Below are 22,765 nucleotides of genomic sequence, written 5' to 3' on the forward strand. Positions count from 1 at the left end.
GCATTTGATAAATCTCCTATAGTAGCCAGTCAACCCTAAGAATTCCCTCAGCCCTTTTATGGTGGTGGGTAGTGGCCAGTCCAGCACACTCTGTATCTTTTGCTTATCCATAACTACACCTTGCTTAGAAATGATGTGGCCTAAGTAGTCAATCTATGTGACTCCAAAAGCACATTTGCTTTGTTTTATGAACAATGATTGGGATCTAAGGACCTTAAAAGCTTCCTCTAAATGCAACAGATGGTCATCCCAGCTTTGGCTATATATTAAGATGTCATCAAAAAAACTAAGATGAATTTTCTGAGATAGTTGTGAAAAATCTGGTTCATTAGGCTTTGGAAGGTAGAAGGGGAATTTGTTAAACCAAACGGCATAACCATGAATTCATAATGTCCATGATGGGTTCTAAATGCAGTTTTAGGTATGTCTGGTTCAAACATCCTAATTTGATGATATCCTGACCTTAAATCCAGCTTAGAGAAGTATTTGGCACCATGAAGCTCATCCAACAATTCTTCAATCACAGGGATGGGGAACTTGTCCTTCACTGTGCAGCTGTTCAACTCCCTGTAATCCACACACAATTGCCATGATCCATACTTCTTTTTTACCATTACAATAGGAGATGAATAGGGGATGGTGTTGTGCCTGATAACTCCAAAAGCTAGCATCTCATTCACCATCATTTCAATCTCATTTTTTTGAACATTAGAATATTTGTAAGGCCTGATGTTGATGGGAGAGACACCTTCTTTCAAGATGATCTTGTGGTCATGTATCTTGAGGGAGGGAGTTGTGTTGTCTCCTCAAACAAATCACTTTACTTCTGCAAGATAGACTGCAGATCCCAGCTCATACTTGGTTCTTTTGGCATGCATTCCAGTGTGAAAAGGCTGACTTTAACTCCTTGCTATTGATTCTCAAGAAATAAACCCACAGATATCATGCACAACTCTGCAGGCTTGGCTAATAGTTTGTCCATGCTGGCCTGTTGAATCATCTTGGTTGCAGGAGGTTGAACTCCTCTCAATGACACCTTATGTCTCATGATACTGAACTTCATTCTAAGTTTCTTAAAGTTCCACGTAATGTCACCCAGTGTGATTAACCACTGAATTCCCAAAACCATACTACAACCTCCAATTGGCAGCACTAGCATATCAAAATCAAAAGAAACACCTTGCATTTTCCAAACCAACCTTTTACTTTTATAGTTTCTCTGCATCTTCCTTCCATCAACAGATATATCAAAAAGGGGGTGTAGCTGTCAAAACACATCCTAACTTATTGGCAGTGTTTAAATCCAAGAAATTGTGAGTGCTCCTAGTGTCAATTAGAACTTGCACAGCATTGCCCTTGACTGACACAGTTACCCTCATAGTTCTAAAATCATGCAGTCCATTCATGGCATGGACTGATATATGAGGTAGAATGGACCCCTCGGCATCAGTCTCCAACCCATGACCTAACATGGTTAACAATTCTTCCGGATCTATCATCATTTCCTCTTCCAACTCAACTTCCTTTATTCCCTCCTCTACCTCCATAGAAAACAATTGTCTCATGTTCTTACATACATGCTCAAAGCTATACGTATCATCACAATTGTAACATAGTCCCTTACTCCTTCTTTCCTCCATTTCAGCTGGAGATAATTTCTTGGCATTCGGGTAGGTTGGCTTTGTGGATATGGTAGGAACAATTAGAGGTCTACTGTAAAGTTGGCTAAATTTGGAGGGCATTGAAGCAGGGTGTTGAGGGAACTGAGAGTTAGCATAAGAGAATTTTGGGGTGTTTTTGGTTGAGTAAAATGGAGTTGGGTGGCCATGAAGACTTGCTTCTGTACTATCAAGGTTTATTCCTGAATATTAGCTAGACTAATTGCATTAGCTAAAGTTCTGGGTGTCAACATTTTGACAGGTAAACAAATTTCTGGTTTCAATCCACTAACAAAACAACTAACAACATACTCCTCTGATAATTCTACTCTAGTAAGCAATTCATCAAACATGTCAACATAGTCTTGCACAAAATTTACCTGCCTCAAATTCTTGAAATCTCCTATGGGGTCGTCAAACAACTCAGATCCAAAATCTGGCATACAAACAAGCTACATACTCACCCCTGCGAGGCCAGTCTCTAGTCACTCGATGTTTCATGTAGGATTGGTGCCATTGTAGTGCCTTTACTTCCAACTTGCACGAAGCCAGTTTCACCTTAGAATCCTCAGGAGTGCCATCTGCAGCGAAGAACTATTTGCATTTATACAACTAGTCCTTCAACCCTAGGCCATCAAAGGCTGGAAACTCCACATGATAATCGCGAGTTGGTAATTGGTAACCTCTAGGTCGAGCAACCACCACCTCTGGACCTTCATTCTCAGCAGGAACCATCATGATGATGGTTCCCAGTAGTAGTCAAATTATTCATCAACAACTTCCCGATTTCCTCCATAGCTTGTGCCACCTTATGATCCACAGAACTTCTCAATTCAGAAACAGAAGTTGTGGATGCACTCATCGAACCCTTGAGATTGTCAACTTCCTTGCGCAGCTCTTGCATACGAGTATTATGATCACCCATTTCCACAGATCCAAGGAGCAAAAAGCTCTGATACCAATGTTACAACTTCTACAGATATTAACAGAAAAAGGAAGGAAGAATGAGCTCGCCTAAAGGACAAATGGAAGAATTGTCCTTGAACAGCTTACTCGATGTAGAATTCGATTGAGTTCTGGAAAGAGAGATGAAGTAAGAGAGAAAGAGAGAGAAGAGAGAGATTCTTTTATTCCAAAATCAACTGATGAAAAATTACAAGTTGAAGAAAATATCAACTATATAGGAAGAGGTAACTAACTTTTGGATTCCCCCTTTCCAGTTATTCCTGCGCTCGTGCTAGTCACGTGAGGTTCAACTAACCTAACAACTACTGCAACTGAATTGGACTGGTTGTTTTAGAATTAGAAATGCTTTATTAGGATCGTATCAACTAATTCTACATGGAAAAAATACCAGGTAACAAAAGTGACACTTATGTAATTTGTTTATACTATTGGGACGTTATATTCAACTAATAATGAAATCTCTTTATATTCATAATTGAATATGAAATTCCAATGTCGTCGTAATATGACAATTACACTGGATAAATAAAGTGAGACACAGATCCTAATTACACAATTACTTGGATAAATAATGAGACTAGAATCCTAATTGGACAATTACACAGGATAAAAAAATGAGACTCAGATTTTTAACACGACGGCAAACGTAAAAAGCATAGAAATTAGAATTCGCTTTATTCAGAAATTAAGAAATACGAAGGAACAGTGAAAAAATAAACAAACATTAAATGCACTCTTTCTCTGTCCATTTGGCATTGTAAAAAAACTCACTCTTGCTAATTTTAATTTTTGAAAGCAATATGACCAACTCATGAATGACTGAATGAGCATCTTTTTCAAATGACGTTCATTATCTATTTTAGGAAAACATTACGTAATAAAACTCAAGAGAAATTTTTTGTAAGGATTTACTGAAAAATAAAGATAGATAAAATATGGCATGAAATAATAGGTAGAGTCAAATTTTGAGTCCACGTTTTGTACTATTAAAAATCTTGCACAACTCTGTTCGTTTAAAGGTAAATAGTCTAGAGTCCTCGAATTTATCTACTTTACACTCTGTTTGGATCATTGTTCCCGTCGTTTTATAATGTATTGTATCGTATCGTATCGTTTTATAAATGCAATGTTTGGATAGATTGTATTGTTCGTTATTGTTAAATAAGATTTTGCTGTTTGATTTGACTGTATCGCACTGTACTGTAACTGATAAGTTTACTAAAATACCCTCAATTATTTAAATATTAAATTTATCAAAAATTATGCATAAAAATAATTTACAAAAACAACAGAAGAAGGCAAAACACCTTAAGAAAACAGAACAAAGGAGCGAGACAAAAAGAAGGCAAAACAAAGGAGCACAACTAATTAGAATTGAGTTAAAAGCAAATTAGGAGAAAAAATAAAACAGAAGGCGGCAAAACACTTTTAACGTTGGCGGCAGAAATTTTGGAAAAAAACAAAGTAGGTTATATGTTGGAGATTTGGAATTAAAATAGAAAAAAAAAAAGGTAAAGGGTAAAATAAAATTGTGGAGTAATATGTTAGGGCATAATTAAAAAGAAAAATAGGAAATAATCCCACCACACCAAATCGGTTGTTTAAAAAAGGGGAACTTTTTATTGTTCTGAAACAATAAATTTAACAATATAATACAATCAATTTTAATAAAACAATTAAAACAAACATTGCTTTAGAATAATAATATAATTCGATACAACGGGAACAATCATCCCAACAAGCTGTTAGTTTTAGATAGTTTGGGTGATGGGAGAACACAGAAACGTGATGTGTTGTTTGTATTTCATTCCAATCGAGTTAGGACTCTAATCTCCCATATATGGAAGGCATGCTAAAACGTAGTCCCGCTCAGATTTTAATTCCCAAGACAATTCATATTTATATGAAGTTTAAATTCAGATGTAACTTTTGGACTCTTAAAAGAATTAATCTAAATAGTTGCCCACTCATTTTTTATAAATTAAAAATCAAAGAATTAATTATAATATATGTATACTATTTGTAATCAATGTATATAATCAACATATATTGGCTAAAAAGGTAAACAATAAATTCGGTTGGTTATGTATAAAACTTTTTATATATTTTAATTTTCATATGAAAACTCAAACAAATGTATTTTCTAATAGGAATGTTTACCTCCTATAGCAAAGGTTAACACCTTATTTATTTTAAATAAATACCATTTAAATAAATTATATTCTATAGATACCTTTTAAGATTTATAGCAAAATATTTAATTTTGGTTACCTCCTAGCCCTAAGCCACTAAATACGCTAATCAGTTACAATATTTTCTTTCTCTCTCTACTTTGAGACATCGCATTCTCTTCCCCCGTCCCATTAAAAGTTCTGATTCTCTTCAGTAAACCAAATTTTTGACAGATGGAATATGGAGAACCCAATGGCGATACACGGAGAACCTCCCCCTGGAGAAAGAAAGTGAGGTTTGTGGGCCCACGGCTTGACTTTGAAGGATCACTATATGATGATTATGACTTAATTGAGCCTCCTACCAACTTTGATTTGGATGATGATGTTGCTAAGAAGACAGAAGAGCTCATACGTGATATGTACGGGAAGACCGTTGCTCTACTTAGGCAGCACGATGCGACAGTGACGGCGGGGATTATAACCCTAAAGAAGATATGCAGATGCTTATCATGAATTTGAAGTATTTGAAACGCAAGACCCATCCCCTCCACCAGATTGTTATCTAAAAAAATTCATTTTTTATTCATCATTTTCTTTCTTCTACTGTTCAAAATCATGCTCTAAGATTTATTTTTTTTCATTGTAATTCAATGTATCTTGTTGTATTCCATGTATTTCATTGTATTCACTGTCTTTTTTCTCATTGTATTTCAATGTATCCCGATGTATTCTATGTATTTCATTGTATTCACTGTCTCGCTATATGCCATAAATGTATTCATAAGTTTTTTTTAATTAATATAATTTATGTATTCAGATGTATTATATAATTTCTCTGAAGATTGCTATATTTTTGGGGTATTTTTTCGGTTGAGAATCTTTTTTATAACTGAAAAAACAAATTTTATGTATTATAATTGAGTTTGTTGAGTTATATTAGGAGTCTATTATAATTGATTCACTTTCCCTTTTAAAAACAATGTAATCCCCTATTTCACGCCGTGAATACAGTCGAATACAATAATTTGTCTAGCTGTAATCTCATGTTTCACTCCATTAATACAGTCGAATACACTCGAATACAACAACTCATTAGATGGACTTCCCTAATTCACGCCTAGTTTTGTTATTGTATTCATGAATATAATAGTTTAAATACATCAAATACATCTTATAACCACATAAAAGGTATTTATAATCCGTAATTTAGCAAATGACATCTATAGATGGCTAATTACTACTAAAAGATAGTGCTAATCGAGGGAAAGAAGAACCTAGATCATTTGATCCTTTAAATCGAGAAAAATAAAATAAAAAAACTTAAGTAATTTATTATTTTAATATAAGTTTTATAATCATTGATAGGGACATACGTGCGTTATAGAAACTAGCGACTTGAAGTTACCATTCCCAAGAAACCCAAATTGCCATCTAAACCATGCTTTTTAAAAAAACGTCATTTTCATAAATAATTATTTTAGAGCCGCAAGTTTCAGCATGTCAGTTTTTGTCGCTGATCACGCCCAACTATGCCTTATAAAAAGGATCTTGCGGACGTTGCAAATATAACTTGAGTATTCTGCCCAGAGTCGAATCCACAGAGAGTTAACCTATTAATCACTATCTTTAGACCCACTAAACTCTTGAGAACCAATTTCCCCAAACGTTTGAATCACAGTTGATGGTGTCTTCAATAACTAAAATTGCAAGTAAATAAACAACTGTAAACTAAGGATGCTAAGGTTGTAAACAATAATGAGAAAACGCTAAGGTAATGACTTCCCCTATTGATGGAATCCCTTCTGTTTATGCTTCATACAAATTGACCAACACCTCTCTATCAATCATGAACGCTCATCTTACCGTAAATCTCTCCCGAGTAATCACAGTAATATACTCAATGCACTCTCCCGAGATACACTAGCTAGCTCTAATTAACACGGTTCACTTTAGATTGCACTCAAGGCTTCGTTATCCCTAATCCCGCCTTTAAACCCGCAGTTATAGATCCCTCTTATACTTTGGGAGTGGTGTTGTTCAACAATAACCTAAATATGCACTCTCTCCCGAGTTATGCACACTAAATAGGCACAGCTAATTGAGGATCCTGTCAATTAACTACAACATGCACAAAGTTGAACAAATAAAGATTGAGACTAGCAATTTGTATTCACATAAACAAGAAGTTCATCCCCCAATAGGTTCCATCAAAACCTTAGACAAAGGATTTAGCTACTCATAACTATGGGTAAACAAACTAAAACAATATTCATCATAAAACTTGCAAGAAAAATCAAAGAAAAGAAGAAAGATGTTTTGGGTGATCTCTCACAATTGTTTTTTTCTTGCCAAAATACTCTCCAAATCAATACATGCCTCTCTTGGGCGAAGTCTAATATTTAAAATAGGGTTTTGGGCTAAAAATCTCATGTTTTGCACTTTAGTCCCTGAAGTTCTCCGCCTCCGCCGCAGTTCTGCCGCGGTCGCGGTCAAACCGCGGCCAAACATGCTCTCTGATTCTCACTTTGTCTGCAGCCATCTTCTACCGCGGTCGCGGTGGAACCGCGCAGTCCTCTTTCAGTTCTGACTTGAGTTGTTTCGCGTGGTTTACTTGACGGAATTTTACGATCGGCCTCTTTTTCTCCATATTTGATCTCAAAAGTACTCTATAGCCTTCTCTGGTCATATATAACCTGCAAAGCATGAAAAACACTAATAAGAGCATTTTGTTATCACTTTTATCATCCAAACTATACAAGAAGGTGGTTATTTAGGGCCTAATTATAGTTAAATTCACCTATTATCAACACCCCACACTTAAACCCTTGCTCGTCCTCGAGCAAGTTAAACCACACTTCTAGGCCTAATCGTTCGATGCATTACCCAATTTTTTTTATGCCACACCTGCCATTATGAAGGAACAACCTAAGCAGTGCAACAGTCACGCCTCAGATGAAGACTCTAACACCATGACACACTCATGCTCACTCTAGTTACTCTAACAGAGGTGAAAACTCACTTTTTCTTCCTGAGTCACATGCCCTCACATCATAATTCTGAGAGAAGTTCCACACACATAAAATTCAAGCAACAAGGAACCAAAGATAGGAAGAATTCACTCACTCTCAGCAAAGAACATTCACATGCCACACAGACACACCATAAGCTTGCCCCTAGTGTAGTACTCTACTAATCGAGTTATTCAGTCAAAGATCAAGAGGTCTTTATTTGGTTGTAATGTAGGCTAAGGGACGGGTAGGATATATTTGGATATAGTGACTAACCTCCCTAAGCACTTTTACTACACACTTCTTTTTATTTCAATTTTCATGCTCAGCCCATTCGTTCTTCCACATTTTAGTTCATAGGTGACCCCCACTTTTCTTTAGGTGCAACTATTTTTTTTTTCTTTTTTTTTTTGAGACTTTTACAAATCCATTGCACCATTCAAGAATTTCTTTCCTGATTCCCCTTTTTCCTACTTCCTTACCACCCCACACTTTGACTTTTGTATGTTCTTTAGTAATTCAAGTGCTTCTAGGAGGTACAGGTTCAAACAGTCAAACTATTCAAACACAGGGATATAGGTCATTATAGGGTTATCAAAGAATAGGCTTCAGGATCAAAGAGGTTAACTATGGCAATATATACAGGTGGATTCACAAATATACAGGCTACACAAAGAAATGTCTCAATCATCTCTAAAACCAAACAGCTTCTATTTCGCTTTGCAAATACACAGGGCAAGTTCTAGGTATCACATGCAAGCACAGAATATAAGTAATAGCTCACACACACTTGGCATGTAACTCATTCCGAATCAGTTTATCAACACACTCATACGAGCGTTCAAGCAAGACAGGATGTGCAAAATTAAGGCATAGATTTACGAGTCTACAAACGAGCCTAGACGTCGCAACCTCATGTTCATTTTTGTTATTCTCAGGTGTGTACATCAAGGGTTGCATTCTAGCATTCACCCATTTTGGTCCTAAAACTACAAACGAAAAATCTACCTAACCCGGTTCAAGAAAAGCCCTTGGAAAAGAACCGTGGTCAAAAGAAAAACCAAGGGAAAATTACTAAACTACATAAAAAAGAAAAAAGAAAATAAAGTAAAGAAACTACATGGACTACTTCCCTCAAGAGTACTGTCCAAGTGCTCCGTCCTTAGGAAGAGTCCTCTACATTTTTTTTTTCATATAATGTGTTACACTTACAACAATTTCGTGGGTTGCCTCCCACGCATCGCCAGATTTAACGTCACGGCATGACGCAGGATGAGCGCATTTAAGGCTCGCTCGACCTCTGTGGTTCAGTCAGGTGCAGCTTAGACACTTCCTTTTTCTCGCTCATGCCCACATATGGCTTCAATCTTTGACCATTGACTCTGAATGTATGAGAGTCATTCTCTGTGGCAATCTCAACAGCTCCTGAAGGGAAAACTTCAACTACTCGAAATGGTCCAGACCATCATGACTTAAGTTTACCTGGGAACAAACGTAGTCTTGAGTTGTATAGCAATACCATGTCCCCGGGTTTGAAATTTCTCTCAACAATGTTCTGGTCGTGCAGCCTCTTCATTCTATCCTTATACAATTTTGTGCTATCAAAAGCAAAATATCTGAACTCCTCGAGCTCATGCAATTCAGTGACTATTGACGTGCCCGCAGCTTCCATGTCTAAGTTCAGCTGTTTCAATGCCCACCACGCTTTATGTTCAAGTTCCACTAGCAGGTCGCAGGCCTTCCCAAACACCAACTTGTATGGTGACATACCAATTGGAGTTTTGAAGGCAGTTCTGTAAGCCCAGAGTGCATCATCTAGCTTCCTCACCCAATTAGTTCTTGTGGCGTTCACAGTTTTGGTTAACACACTCTTGATTTCTCTGTTGGACACTTCAACCTGTCCACTAGTTTGCGGGTGGTAAGGAGTAGCCACCTTGTGGCGCACATCGTACTTAGCAAGCAACTTTTCAAAGGCCCTATTGCAGAAATGAGTGCCTCCATCACTGATAATTGATCGTGGTGTCCCAAAGCGGGTTAATATGTACTTCTTTAGAAATCCCACCACCACTTTTGCATCATTGGTGGGTAACGACGCAGCTTCCACCCATTTGGACACATAGTCTACAGCAACAATAATGTACTTATTGTCATAGGAGCTGACGAAGGGACCCATGAGGTAATTAGCACTGGCCAGGTAATTAGCAAAGTCTGCATACCATGGCGCTTCCTGATGAGTGGTGGCAAGCAGCTGCTCGTCTGGAAAAGTTTGCAGTATTTCCTCAACCTCAACTACATTTTCAGCTCCCTCAAGTCGTGATAGATGATCAGCGACTTGATTCTCAGTGCCCTTACGGTCACGAATCTCAAGATCGAACTCTTGTAATAGCAACACCCAACAAATCAGGCGTGGCTTAGATTCTTTCTTTTCTATAAGTACCTAAGAGCTGCATGGTCAGTATATACAATTACCTTGGACCCTATCAGGTAGGATCGGAACTTGTCATATGCGAACACTACAGCCAACATCTCCTTTTAAGTCACAGTGTAGTTCAACTGGGCTCCACTCAGCGTTCTACTAGCATAGTAGATTGGGTGCATCCGTTTGTCTTTCCGCTGGCCCAGCACTGCTCCCACTGCATAGTCACTGGCATCACACATTAGTTCCAACGGTTACTCCCAGTTGGGGGCAACAATGATGGGTGTTGTGACCAGTCTCTTTTTCAACTCCTCAAATGCTACCCTGCAATCATCAGAAAACAAAAACGGGTGATTTTTTCTAACAACTTACAGAGAGGGTTGGCGATTTTGGAGAAGTCTTTTATGAACCTCTGGTAAAAACCGGCATGTCCAAGGAAGCTTCTGATGGCTTTGACTGAAGTTGGTGGAGGCAGTTTTGCTATTACATCAACTTTCATGCGATCCACCTCTATTCCCTTGCTTGACACCTGGTGCCCCAAGACTATGCCTTCTTGTACCATGAAATGTCACTTCTCCTAGTTCAGAACCAAATTAGTCTCGATGCACCGTTTCAGCACACGCGTCAGATTTATCAGACACTCATCAAATGATTTCCCCACCACTGAGAAGTCATCCATGAACACCTCCATTATGTCCTCAACCATGTCAGTGAATATGGCCATCATGCACCGTTGGAATGTGGCAGGTGCGTTGCATAGGCCAAAGGGCATCCGTCTAAAGGCGTAAATGTCATACGGGCATGTGAAGGAGGTCTTCTCTCTATCCTCCGGTGCAATGGAGATTTGATTGTACCCTGAGTACCCATCTAGAAAACAGAATTATGACCTCCCTGCCAATCTGTCCAACATCTGATCAATGAAGGGAAGTGGGAAGTGGTCTTTCCGGGTGGCTAGATTCAACTTTCGATAGTCCATACAAATTCTCCAGCCTGTGACGGTTCTTGTTGAGATCAATTCATTGTTGTTATTTGTCACAACCATCATGCCACCCTTTTTAGGAACACATTGCACTGGGCTCACCCAGCTGCTGTCATAGATTGGGAAAATAATTCCCGCATCCAACCACTTTATCACCTCCTTCTTCACCACTTCCTTCATGTTGGGGTTTGTGCCCCTCTTCCAGCATAATCTTGTGCATGCACTAGGCGGGGCTGATCCCCCTGATATCTGTCATGGTCCACCCCATGGCAGTTTTGCACCCTTTAGTACCTGTAAAAGTTTTTAAACCTGCATATCTAACAAACTAGATGAGATAATAACAGGTAATGTGGAGTCAGGTCCCAGAAATTCATACCTGAGGTGGGCTGGCAATGGCTTTAACTCCAGCTTTGGTGGTTCTTCAATGGATGGCTTAGCTGGAGGAGTTTCTCTCTTTTCTAAGTCCAAGGGCTCAAACTCTAGATTTCTCTCCCAGAACCCTCTACCTTCCAATGCCAACACCCATTCCGCCAAATCCTCACCATTCACTTCATCTAAGTTCATCAAATATACAGCAAGGTGGTCCTCAATTGTCTACACCTCATCATCAGACTCTACAATTACATCTACGGCATCAATAAGAGAGCAATTGGCGAACTCGCTTGGTCGCCTCATAGACTTCTGCACATTGAATGTTATTTCCTCATCATTGAGTCTCATTTTGAGCTCCCCAGTTTCACAGTCAATCAGAGCTCTCCCCATGGCCAAGAATGGTCTTCCTAAGATTATAGGAATCTCTTCATCCACTTTGCAATCCAAGATCACAAAATCTGCAGGGAACACAAATTTCCCCACCTAAATAAGCACATCATCAAGGATACCGAATGGACGTTTCACAGTCCTGTCGGCCAGCTGCAAGAACATGGAGGTGGGTCTAGCTCTCCCAATGCCCAACCTCTTATAGATAGTCAAGGGCATAAGATTAATGTTGGCCCCTAAATCACAGATCGCCTTAGCAAAGGCGAAATTCCCAATAGTACATGGAATTGTAAAGCTACCTGGATCAGACAGCTTTTCAGCAATAGGTCTCGTCACCACTGCACTACAGATCTGAGTAAGTGTAACTGTAGCCAAGTCTTGAAAATCAAATTTCCAAGACATCAAGTCCTTCATCATTTTTGTGTACCCAGGCATCTCCTTTAAAGCTTCAATCAGTGGAATATTTTCCTGGATTTGTTTGAGCATTTCAAAGAATTTTTTATACTGCTCCTCCTTTTGATGCTTGGCCAGCCTCTGTGGAAAGGGTGCAGGAGGTCTCTTCTTCCCAATCACTTGGGACTTCTCTTTATCAGCTACTATTTCAACTACTGGCTCTTCAACTGGCTCAGCTACTTTCTCGGTCTCCTGCTGAATGTTCTTTTCTTCCTGAGCAGGCTGGACTATCACCTCTGTCAGTATCGTAGACTCATCCAGCTCAATGGGCAATGGAATGAATGTCTCATCCTGTATATTTTCTCAAGCTCTCTCTTGTTCTACATCTAGATCCCTGCCATTACGGAGACTCACCGCCATCAGCTGCTTTGGGCCCTGATCTTTTGGATTAATCTGGGTGTCTGCAGGTAATGTCCCCTGAGGACGATTGTTCAAAGACAATGAAATTTGGCCCAATTGCACTTCAATATTTTTGATTGTTGCGTTATGTGCATATACTCTTTCATTTATTTTTGCATTGGACCCAATAACCTGCTGCATCATTGCTTCAAGTCTAGTGAACCCATCTTCTTGCCTTCCACCATGCTGTTGTTGAGGTGGGGGATACCCTTGCTGCTGATTGTTGTACCCCTGTGGACTTGGATAAGGTGACATATTATTGGGAGGTCTCATACCTCCCATGCTTCTAGCGTTGTACTGTGGCTGAGGTGGTCTGTATGGCTGCTGAGTTTGCTGACCCTAGTTCTGATTGCCCTGTCTCTGGCCTCCATAGTTTGACACATAGTTCATGTCTTCAGGGTGCTGATGATGATGATCATGTTCTGCATTCCAAGGATTACCAACTGGCTGACTAATACAAGATGTGCACAAGCCCCCATTGGTAGTATCTACAATGTGCACTTGTTGTTTCTGCCTTGATTCCTCCACCTTTTTGGTGAGTATGCTCATCTGCGTCAAGATGGTCGCTACATTTTCAGCCATGGAATTTGATGGGTCAAAAGGCACTGAGTGCACCACTGGAGTGATAGCTGCATTCCTCGTCGTCCACCCCGAATTCTGAGCCATTTTGTCAAGCAGACTCTGACCTTCTCTCCAAGTTTTGCTCAAAAATGCCCCACCAGCTGAGGCATCTACAATGTTCTTCATGCTATCTGACAGTCCCATGTAAAACCGTTGTCCCAACATCTGATCTGGAATACCATGGTGTGGACATATAACCAACATTCCTTTAAACCGGCTCCATGTCTCATGCAGTGTCTCCATTGGTTTCTGTTTAAAGCTCACGATCTCATCAATTTGTTGAGCTGTTTTGTTGGGCGGGTGGAACTTGATGTGAAATTGCTTGACTAACTCATCCCAAGTTTCTATAGAGTTTATGGGGAGTGAGTTTAGCCAGACCTGAGCATCTCCTGTCACCGAGAATGGAAATAATAATAGCCTGATTGCTTCCGGAGTTACGTTGGGTTGCCTTTGAGTTTTGCAAATCGATAGGAAGTTCTTCAAGTGTTGCTGAGGATCTTCGGCTGGTGTCCCAGAAAATAGTCCCTTGTTTTGCAGCAAGTGCAGTATGTTGTTCGTGATCTGGAACGATTCAGCTTGTATCGGGGCACAACAATGGCAGTGGCTAGATTATCAGCTGTGGGTTGTGCCCAGTCATATAGTGCAGCCTCAGGCACAGGAGGTGCCATATCTCTGACGTTTCCGTTGACGTTGTCTATGTCACCCATGTCAATTTCGAGTTTGTGTGTTTGATGAGGTTGTTGAAGTCTTTTGTTGGCACGGTTCAATATCCGAAATGTTTTCTCGGGGTTTGAGAGTCCTTCAGGTAGTTCTCCAGTCCTCGTAGAGTTTCTAGGCATGCACCTGTGCAACCACGTCAACAACCATCAAAACTTTCAATCAAAAATTTGGTGTAGAGAAAACTGACTACACTAAGAATTTTTGTATTTCTATCAATGGTAATTGATAATTTCGTTAACTCCCCGGCAACGGCGCCAAAATTTGATCACACCTAACTATGCCTTATAAAAAGGACCCTGCGGACGTTGCAAATATAACCTGAGTATTCTTCCCAGAGTCGAATCCACAGAGAGTTAACCTATCAATCACTATCTTTAGACTCACTAAACTCTTGAGAACCAATTTCCCCAAACATTTGAATCACAGTTGATGGTGTCTTCAATAACTAAAATTGCAAGTAAATAAACAGCTGTAAACTAAGGATGCTAAGGTTGTAAACAATAATGAGAAAACGCTAAGGTAATGACTTCCCCTATTGATGGAATCCCTTCTGTTTATGCTTCATAAAAATTGACCAATACCTCTCTATCAATCATGAATGCTCATCTTACCGTAAATCTCTCCCGAGTAATCACAGTAATATACTCAATGCACTCTCTCGAGATACACTAGCTAGCTCTAATTAACACGGTTCACTTTAGATTGCACTCAAGGCTTTGTTATCCCTAATCCCGCCTTTAAACCCGCAGTTATAGATCCCTCTTATACTTTGGGAGTGGTGTTGTTCAACAATAACCTAAATATGCACTCTCTCCCGAGTTATGCACACTAAATAGGCACAGCTAATTGAGGATCCTGTCAATTAACTACAACATACACAAAGTTGAACAAATAAAGATTGAGACTAGCAATTTGTATTCACATAAACAAGAAGTTCATCCCCCAATAGGTTCCATCAAAACCTTAGACAAAGGATTTAGCTACTCATAACTATGGGTAAACAAACTAAAACAATATTCATCATAAAACTTGCAAGAAAAATCAAAGAAAAGAAGAAATATGTTTTGGGTGATCTCTCACAATTGTTTTTTTCTTGCCAAAATACTCTCCAAATCAATACATGCCTCTCTTGGGCGAAGTCTAATATTTAAAATAGGGTTTTGGGCTAAAAATCTCGTGTTTTGCACTTTAGTCCCTGAAGTTCTCTGCCTCCGCCGCGGTTCTGCCGCGGTCGCGGTCAAACCGCGGCCAAACATGCTCTCTGATTCTCACTTTGTCTGCAGCCATCTTCTACCGCAGTTCTGCCGCGGTTGCGGTGGAACCGCGGCAGTCCTCTTTTAGTTCTGATTTGAGCTGTTTCGCGTGGTTTACTCGACGAAATTTTACGATCGGCCTCTTTTTCTCCATATTTGATCTCAAAAGTACTCCATAGCCTTCTCTGGTCATATATAACCTGCAAAGTATGAAAAACACTAATAAGAGCATTTTGTTATCACTTTTATCATCCAAACTATACAAGAAGGTGGTTATTTAGGGCCTAATTATAGTTAAATTCACCTATTATCAGTCGCTATAATGTACTCCTTCGTTCCGTTTTTACTTTTCTATTGTATACTAAAAATATATTTTTACTTTTATTTATTTATTTTTGTAAGTCAAGCGAAAAATAAATTTTTTTTCTTGTTTTATCTTTATCATTAACTGCTTATTCTCCAAATTATTTTTCAAGATCTTTTGAAATATTATCATTATTATGTGTAAAATTGTAAATACATACTTCAATTATTGTTGTTTCCCTCCTTTTACCTTTCCTGAGTCGAGGTCTACCGGAAGCCGCCTCTCTGCCTTCTTGAAAGTAGTGGTAAGGTCTGGGTACACTTTACCCTTCCCAAACCCACTTGTGAGATTACACTGAGTTTGTTATTGTTGTATACTTCAATTATTTTTTCTTAAAAGGAGTACAAACCCAAGTTGATAACTAGAAGTGGATGGAGGAAGTCCAATCTAAGATCATTTTATCTCTTAGGTATAGAAGGTGTACTTGCGTGTCTAAATATGTATAGCCACTATCATTACGACGATGCGGATAAGTATTTACCCTTATTTGCATAGTGTTGTACGTAATTCTTTTTTCCCCTTCCTCTTCGTCTCCTAATTTTTTACCTCTTTGCTCTCTCTTCTTTGACACATTTACTTTCATTTTGTTGAAGAGCTCAGCCATGGAAGGGAGAGAAGAGAAGAGTTAGTGGAGAAGAAGCTCCATTCGTATATTGAAAAGCAATAATAAAAAAATGAATGTTACTATTTACAAGGCTAACCACCTACACTATTTATAACAGCTAACCAACTAACTAACTCAACTATCTCTACTAATTACAGTTATATTAATTTAACAACTGGATCCCACACTTATTCTTTCTACACTCCCCCTTAAGCTGAAGGATGAAAACAAATTTTTTATTCCCAACTTGCCTACTATGTAATCGTGTTGTGGATTGCACAAGCTCTTAGTGAAGATGTCTGACAGTTTTCCCTTGTGCCAACATGTTGTGTTTTGATCATTCCCTTTTGAATTTTCTCTCTTACAAAGTGGCAATCAATGTTTATATGCTTAGTTCTCTCGTGAAATATAGGGTGAGCTGCAAGCAATTTTACTATCACAATGGAGCTGAATTGGAAGTTCAACTGCAGTTCCCAGCTCCTTAAGCAGACCAACTAACCATTTGATTTCTACAACGGTAGTAGTCATGCTCTTAAATTCTGCCTCAACTGAACTTCTTGATATTGTCGCTTGCCTTTTTGGATTTCCAGAAAATCAATGCATCACCAAATTTAATAGCATAGCCAATAACTAACTTTCTTGTTTCCACACATGCATCCCAGTTTGAGTCACAGAATACAACTAGCTTCTGAGTGCCACCTGCTGGCAAGAACAGTCCAAGTCTAGGATTCCCTATAATGTATTTGATCACTCTCATAGCAGCATCTAGATGTGATTGCTTAGGAGCATGCATGAATTGACTTAGAACATGTATCACAAAGGCAATGTCAGGTCTAGTCATAGTCAAATATAGCAGTCTTCCAACTATTATTTGAAAACCACTTCTATCCTCGAGTAATATGTCATCATCCAATTTATCTTAGTTGAACATCTTTTCAAACTTTACAGAGGTAAGTTTATGATTAAACTCCAGTGGAGTGGATACTGGCTTGACTCATGATAATCCTGTTTCAGATATCATCTCAAGGGCATACTTTCTTTGGCACATATGAACTCCTTTCTATGATCTTGAAAACTTTATGTCTAGAAAGTATTTCAACTCTCTTAAGTCTTTTATCTTAATCCTGGTCTGTAAGTCTTTTCTGTCCTTCTCAATTAGTTTTAGGTTGTTGTTAGTAACCAACAAATCATCTACATACACAAGCACAATCACCAAGTCTTTTCTCTTTCTATGTGTGAATAGAGAATAATCATAGTGTGGTTGTACAAATTCCAGGTCTTTCAATGCCTCTGTTAACTTCAAATTTCACTGCTTGGAAGCTTGTTTGAGTCCATACAAGGACTTATATAGCTTATACTCCTTTTGATACCCCTTGGCTTGAAAAGCCATCGGGGATTTGCATATACACTTCTTCACACATATCACCCTGAAGAAATATATTATGCACATCCATTTGAAAAACATACCAGGGTGATGCAGCAAGTGCTACTACAGACCTTACTGTAATCATTTTGGCTACGGAGAAAAAGTTTCAATATAGTCCAGGCCTTCCTGCTCACTGTAGCCCTTAACTACAATTATAGCTTTGTACCTTTACCCTTCCCCTATAGATTTGTACTTCACCTTGAACACCCATTTACATCCTGTGGGGATCTTATTTGGAGGAAGATCCACAATTTTCCAAAGTGTTGTTACTTTCAAGTGCTGAGATTTCAGAGTTCATAGTAGCCACCCAAAGTGGATTGGTACTAGATTCTGAATAGGTCCTTGGCTCTATAATAGCTAAGTAAGCTGCTAGGGATGCCCTGTATGTAGGAGAAAGATGATCACACACTACATAGTTGGATATTGGATAGGAATAAGAAGATGACTTCTGCTGAACAACATAATCTTCCATCCAGATTGGTAGTCTAGATTCTCTTGAAGATCTTCTGAGTTGTAATGGATAAGGTGGTGGAGTAGGCTCTCTGGTGATGGAATTTGGAGAAGCATGTGAGATGTTGTCTAAGACTGGAGGAAGAGGTGTAGTGACATCAGGAGAATCAGGCTCTAGTAGTTTCAATACTAGTAACAAAGGAGAGGAACCAGTTCTTATATTCTTGAAAGGAAAAATGTCTTCCTGAAACACAGGGTTTCTGCTCATAAAAAAACTCCTTGGAGTTCAAATCATAGAGATGGTAGCCATTTTGAGTAGTTGATATCCAAGATGAACAGCTGGGATTTCCCTTGGACTGAATTTGTCAATTTTCTTCACATTTGTAGCATAACACATATAACCAAACACCTTGAGATTCTGCAATGAGGGAACTCTATGAAACAGCCTTTGAAAGGGTGACTGACCTTTCAACAAGACAATGGACAGCCTGCTAAGAAGGTATGCAGCAGTGGATACACATTCACCCTAAAACCTTAAAGGAACAAATGCCTAAAACCTTAGTACTAGAGCCATGTCCAAGATATATCTATGACTCCTTTCAACTACACCATTCTGTTGTAGTGTATATACACATGAGCTTTGATGCGCAATGTCATGATCTTTTAACAGTTTGTTCACCTTATCATTAAAGAATTCTGAAAACATTGTCTGTTCTAATACACTTCACACCATAGTTAAACTGGTTCTTAACAAACAGAAAATTTCTCATTAATACAATAGAGTCTACCTTGGTATTCATCAAGAAAATCCAAGTGTATCTAGAGTAGTCATCTATTGAAGTCATGAAGTATCTTTTACCATCATAAGTAGGGACTCTGTAGGGACCCCAAACTTCAGCATGAAAAAGATCAAAATGACAAGTAGAACAAGTAGTGCTTAGCGAAAAAGGCAGTCTTGATTGTTTACCGATCGGACATACAGTGCATATGTGATCTTTCAACTGAATCTAACTCAAACCATCCATGCTTCTCAATACTTATAAAGGGGCGTGCCCTAATCTTTTATGTCAACGAGAAGTATCATCAGTCTATTCTTAGAACTACTCTTGTAGTTACCAGTAGAACTAGAAATGGTAACTATAGATGAATGATTAAGAAGTGTATCCTTGTCAGTTGCTTGCCTTGAATTTGTATCACCTCCATATTTTAGAATATAGAGGTCATCCTCTTCTCTACCAATCCATATCACCTTCCCATTTGAGAGTTCCTAAAATAAACAAAAATCAGGAAAAAATATTGCACAACATTGTAACTCCTTAGTGATCTTTGAAAGTTGTATTTGAATTCCGGGACATATAGTACATCTCCAATTTTTTATCCTGAAATATATGATATTCTCTTGTCTTATTTATAGCCACTTGTTCTCCAGTAGGCAAGTGAACTGTATTCTTACTCATTTGTGATAATTCTTTAAACATGTTAAGTAGGCTCAGCTTATGTACCGTATGATTGATTGCTCTTGTGTCTACTATCCAGTTATTGTCAACTAGATTAGATATTAGAGCAGTATTAATGCCTGTTATTCCCATATGTGATGCATTAGTCATAGATTCTATTTCCTTCCCTTTGTTTAACATCTGCAGAATCTGATTATATTGTTCTGGAGTGAAGAACTGAACTGGAATTGGTGGTGTAGAGCTTGATGTTGTATGTTGAGAAGAGTATTGTGCATCTGATAGTTGATTTCCTATGTTAGCCACATTTTTTAGCATACGTGTTAGGTGGTCCTCCTTTCTTTTGTACTTGAAATCTGCTGGATATCCATGTAACTTGTAGCAGTTGTCCTTTGTGTGACCTTTGAGCTTGCAATAGTCACACTGAATCACAGGCCCTCCATTGTTGAAGTTGTTTCTACCTTTGTAGTTGTTATTGCCACCACTGTTGTTACCACCACTATTATTCACCTTACTACTTAGCAGAGCAGTAGTTTCACTGCCATCAATGCCAACACTAGTGTTGGTTCCACAGCCACTCTTCCTTTGACTTTCTACATTCACTATCATAGCATAAGCTTGATTTATATTGGCAATGGGCGTGTCATAAGGATTTGATCCTTCGGATTTTTATAAGATTCATTCAAACCAGTTAAGAACTGTATAGCTTTTGTAACAGGTAGTGTTCAGCATGTCTAGAGGATTCTAGACATCCACAAGAAGGAGGGGGAGCAAGTGTCTCACACGCATCTCATAACTCCCTGAGTTTTGTAAAATACATAGATACAGATGAAATTCCCTGAGTGATGGCAGCAATATCCTTGTGCAGATAGCATGGTCTAGAGGCATTTACTTTATGAAACCTCTCTTTGAGATCTTCCCACACCTTATGAGCATCAGATGCATATATCACAGTACTAATTAGACTTTGAGACACGATGTTCATTATCCAAGCTAAGACAATAGCATTGCATCTGTCCCAGAGTTCATGTAAACTAGGATCATACATGTCTTTTCTACAAGTTCCTAGAACAAATCCTAGTTTGTTTTTACCATGAAGTATAATTTACATCGACTTACTCCAAATTGAGTAATTTTCGGAACCTTGAAGCTAAATTAAAATAAGTATAGAACCTTGTATATATGAAGGATAATGTATAGAGGAAGATTGTGATGTACCAAATCTAGATGTTGAGTATTCAACGCCTAAGTCGCAGTTGGTACTTAAGGAGCTGGAGTAGAGATTTCTTCGTCGTTTAACATCATAATTTGTTGATTTTACACTAAATTATGTCAAATTGCACAATTTAGGTAGATCGAAATCAAAATCACATAAAATAGAAGTGAATTTTCTGAGCTTGTGGACAAATCGCGTCAGAAATTGAACTAGAACAAAAATAATCCCTAATTGTAGGGATTTAGTTGAAATAGCAAAATAGTGGACAAATGGAAAGTTGAATTGTGTAGCCCTTTCTCTTATGATGTTGTTGAGCTAACTGGTCTAGCTTGGGTGCTCTGATATCATGTTAAAGAGCTTAGCCATGGCAGGGAGAGAAGAGAAGAGTTAGTGGAGAAGAAGCTCCATTCGTATAGTTAGTGGAGAAGAAACTTCATTCGTATATTGAGAATATAACAAATAACCAACTAACTAACTCAACTATATCTACTAATTATAATAATTTAACTACTGGACCCCACACTTATTCTTTCTACACATTTCAACAAAGTTTCTTTATTTTGGTTCGAATTAAACGTTGGCCTTCACTTTATTTTTGAGCTATGCTGAGTGTTGCTCTATTATTTTTATTCTTTGAATCTCTTGCTTGGTTTAAAGCCTCTGTATGCGCTGTGGTGATAATGTATATCCTTCTTTCTCTTTTTTCCTATTTATTTTGTGTTATTTCAGGAAAAGTTGTAATCCTTTTTTCTTCTTTAAAACATGGGAAATTTGTTTTAGCGAAGAATATAGAAACTTTTGTTGGTTCATTTACTTTTGTGGAGATTATTATTTGCTCTGTGTTTGCTATAAAAATTTAGAATTTTGATGAGATGTTATGTCTCTCTTTTTTGGGGTTATTCCGAGAAAGGAGAAAGAGTGCTAAAGTTTTTTTCTTCTTGAATTTTTTTATGGTGCATTATAACTCCCCTCTCCTTATTCTGCTAGAACTATTTGGGTGAAAAAGCTATTGGGTTTTTGGGTTTTTGGTGCTTGTATTAGTTTTGTATGGAATTATCAATCAGGATGCTACTCTTTGTCTAAGGGTCTGGTTTTGCGCCATTCTATCTCTCCATATGCATATTTCTACCTATGTTCATCTTAAGATGTATTCTCTACTTAATACATATAGGCAAGCTTTTCCGTTGAAAGTAAAACAGACTCAGTTTTGATCCTAAGGTTCTTTTTATTTCGGCGACTATATATCTCACAGATATAGTTGAACAAACAACTAAAGTTACTTCACTCGATGGGAATTTGTTCATCAAATGGTTGAATCTGATAATAGTTAATAGCCACTACTATCTTCTCAAAATCAGCTTGTATGTTCAAACTAATAAATATCTCTATCATATAATTGTGGACACATGCTTTTTTAGAAGTACTGCATGCACCTCTCCTTCACAATTGTTTATGTCGAAAATAATCTATTTTTGGCATTCCTCAATTCACTTTTATTTAGTTGATTGGTGTTTAATTCAAAACTTCTCCTCATGCTTTGGTTTTTCGAAGGGCAAAGGTTGGCTATTAAACCGATGACTACAATTCCTACAAATGATGAATTCTGCTTTTCCATGTATTTGCATATGCAAATATTTTCTAGATTCTTGGTTGTATGTATTGAGATGAAGGAGCTAATAGCTGGTTACAACTGTGAATTTCACAGCATAGTGGGTGAGCAAGGTGTAGGATAACAATTGTGTATGTTAGCATTAGTTAGTTATGTTAGTTAGTGAGTGATTGGACAATAGACTAAGTTAATTAGCTTAACAATGTGTAGTATATATAGATTAGCACTGTAAATGT

General features: G+C 38.1%; 2 protein-coding genes across 2 annotated transcripts; both read right to left on the reverse strand.

Annotated features, from left to right (window-relative positions):
* Nucleotides 1–11,795: 11,795 nt before the first annotated feature.
* LOC138887892 (uncharacterized) lies at nt 11,796–13,067 on the reverse strand. Its single transcript, XM_070169682.1, has 3 exons — nt 12,768–13,067; nt 12,083–12,704; nt 11,796–12,031 (listed from the first exon to the last, which is right to left on the reverse strand). Exons 1-3 carry the CDS (start codon nt 13,065–13,067, stop codon nt 11,796–11,798), a joined length of 1,158 nt encoding a protein of 385 aa, XP_070025783.1.
* A 4,962-nt stretch (nt 13,068–18,029) lies between these two features.
* LOC138887893 (uncharacterized) lies at nt 18,030–20,313 on the reverse strand. The gene is made up of 6 exons (XM_070169683.1): nt 19,753–20,313; nt 19,367–19,517; nt 19,039–19,142; nt 18,808–18,929; nt 18,588–18,738; nt 18,030–18,494 (listed from the first exon to the last, which is right to left on the reverse strand). The coding sequence occupies exons 1-6, from the start codon at nt 20,311–20,313 to the stop codon at nt 18,030–18,032; spliced, it is 1,554 nt and encodes a 517-aa protein (XP_070025784.1).
* Nucleotides 20,314–22,765: the final 2,452 nt, after the last annotated feature.

The sequence above is a fragment of the Nicotiana sylvestris genome, chromosome 3 (genome assembly GCF_000393655.2).
Source record: "Nicotiana sylvestris chromosome 3, ASM39365v2, whole genome shotgun sequence".
In the NCBI taxonomy this organism is placed as follows: Eukaryota; Viridiplantae; Streptophyta; class Magnoliopsida; order Solanales; family Solanaceae; genus Nicotiana; species Nicotiana sylvestris.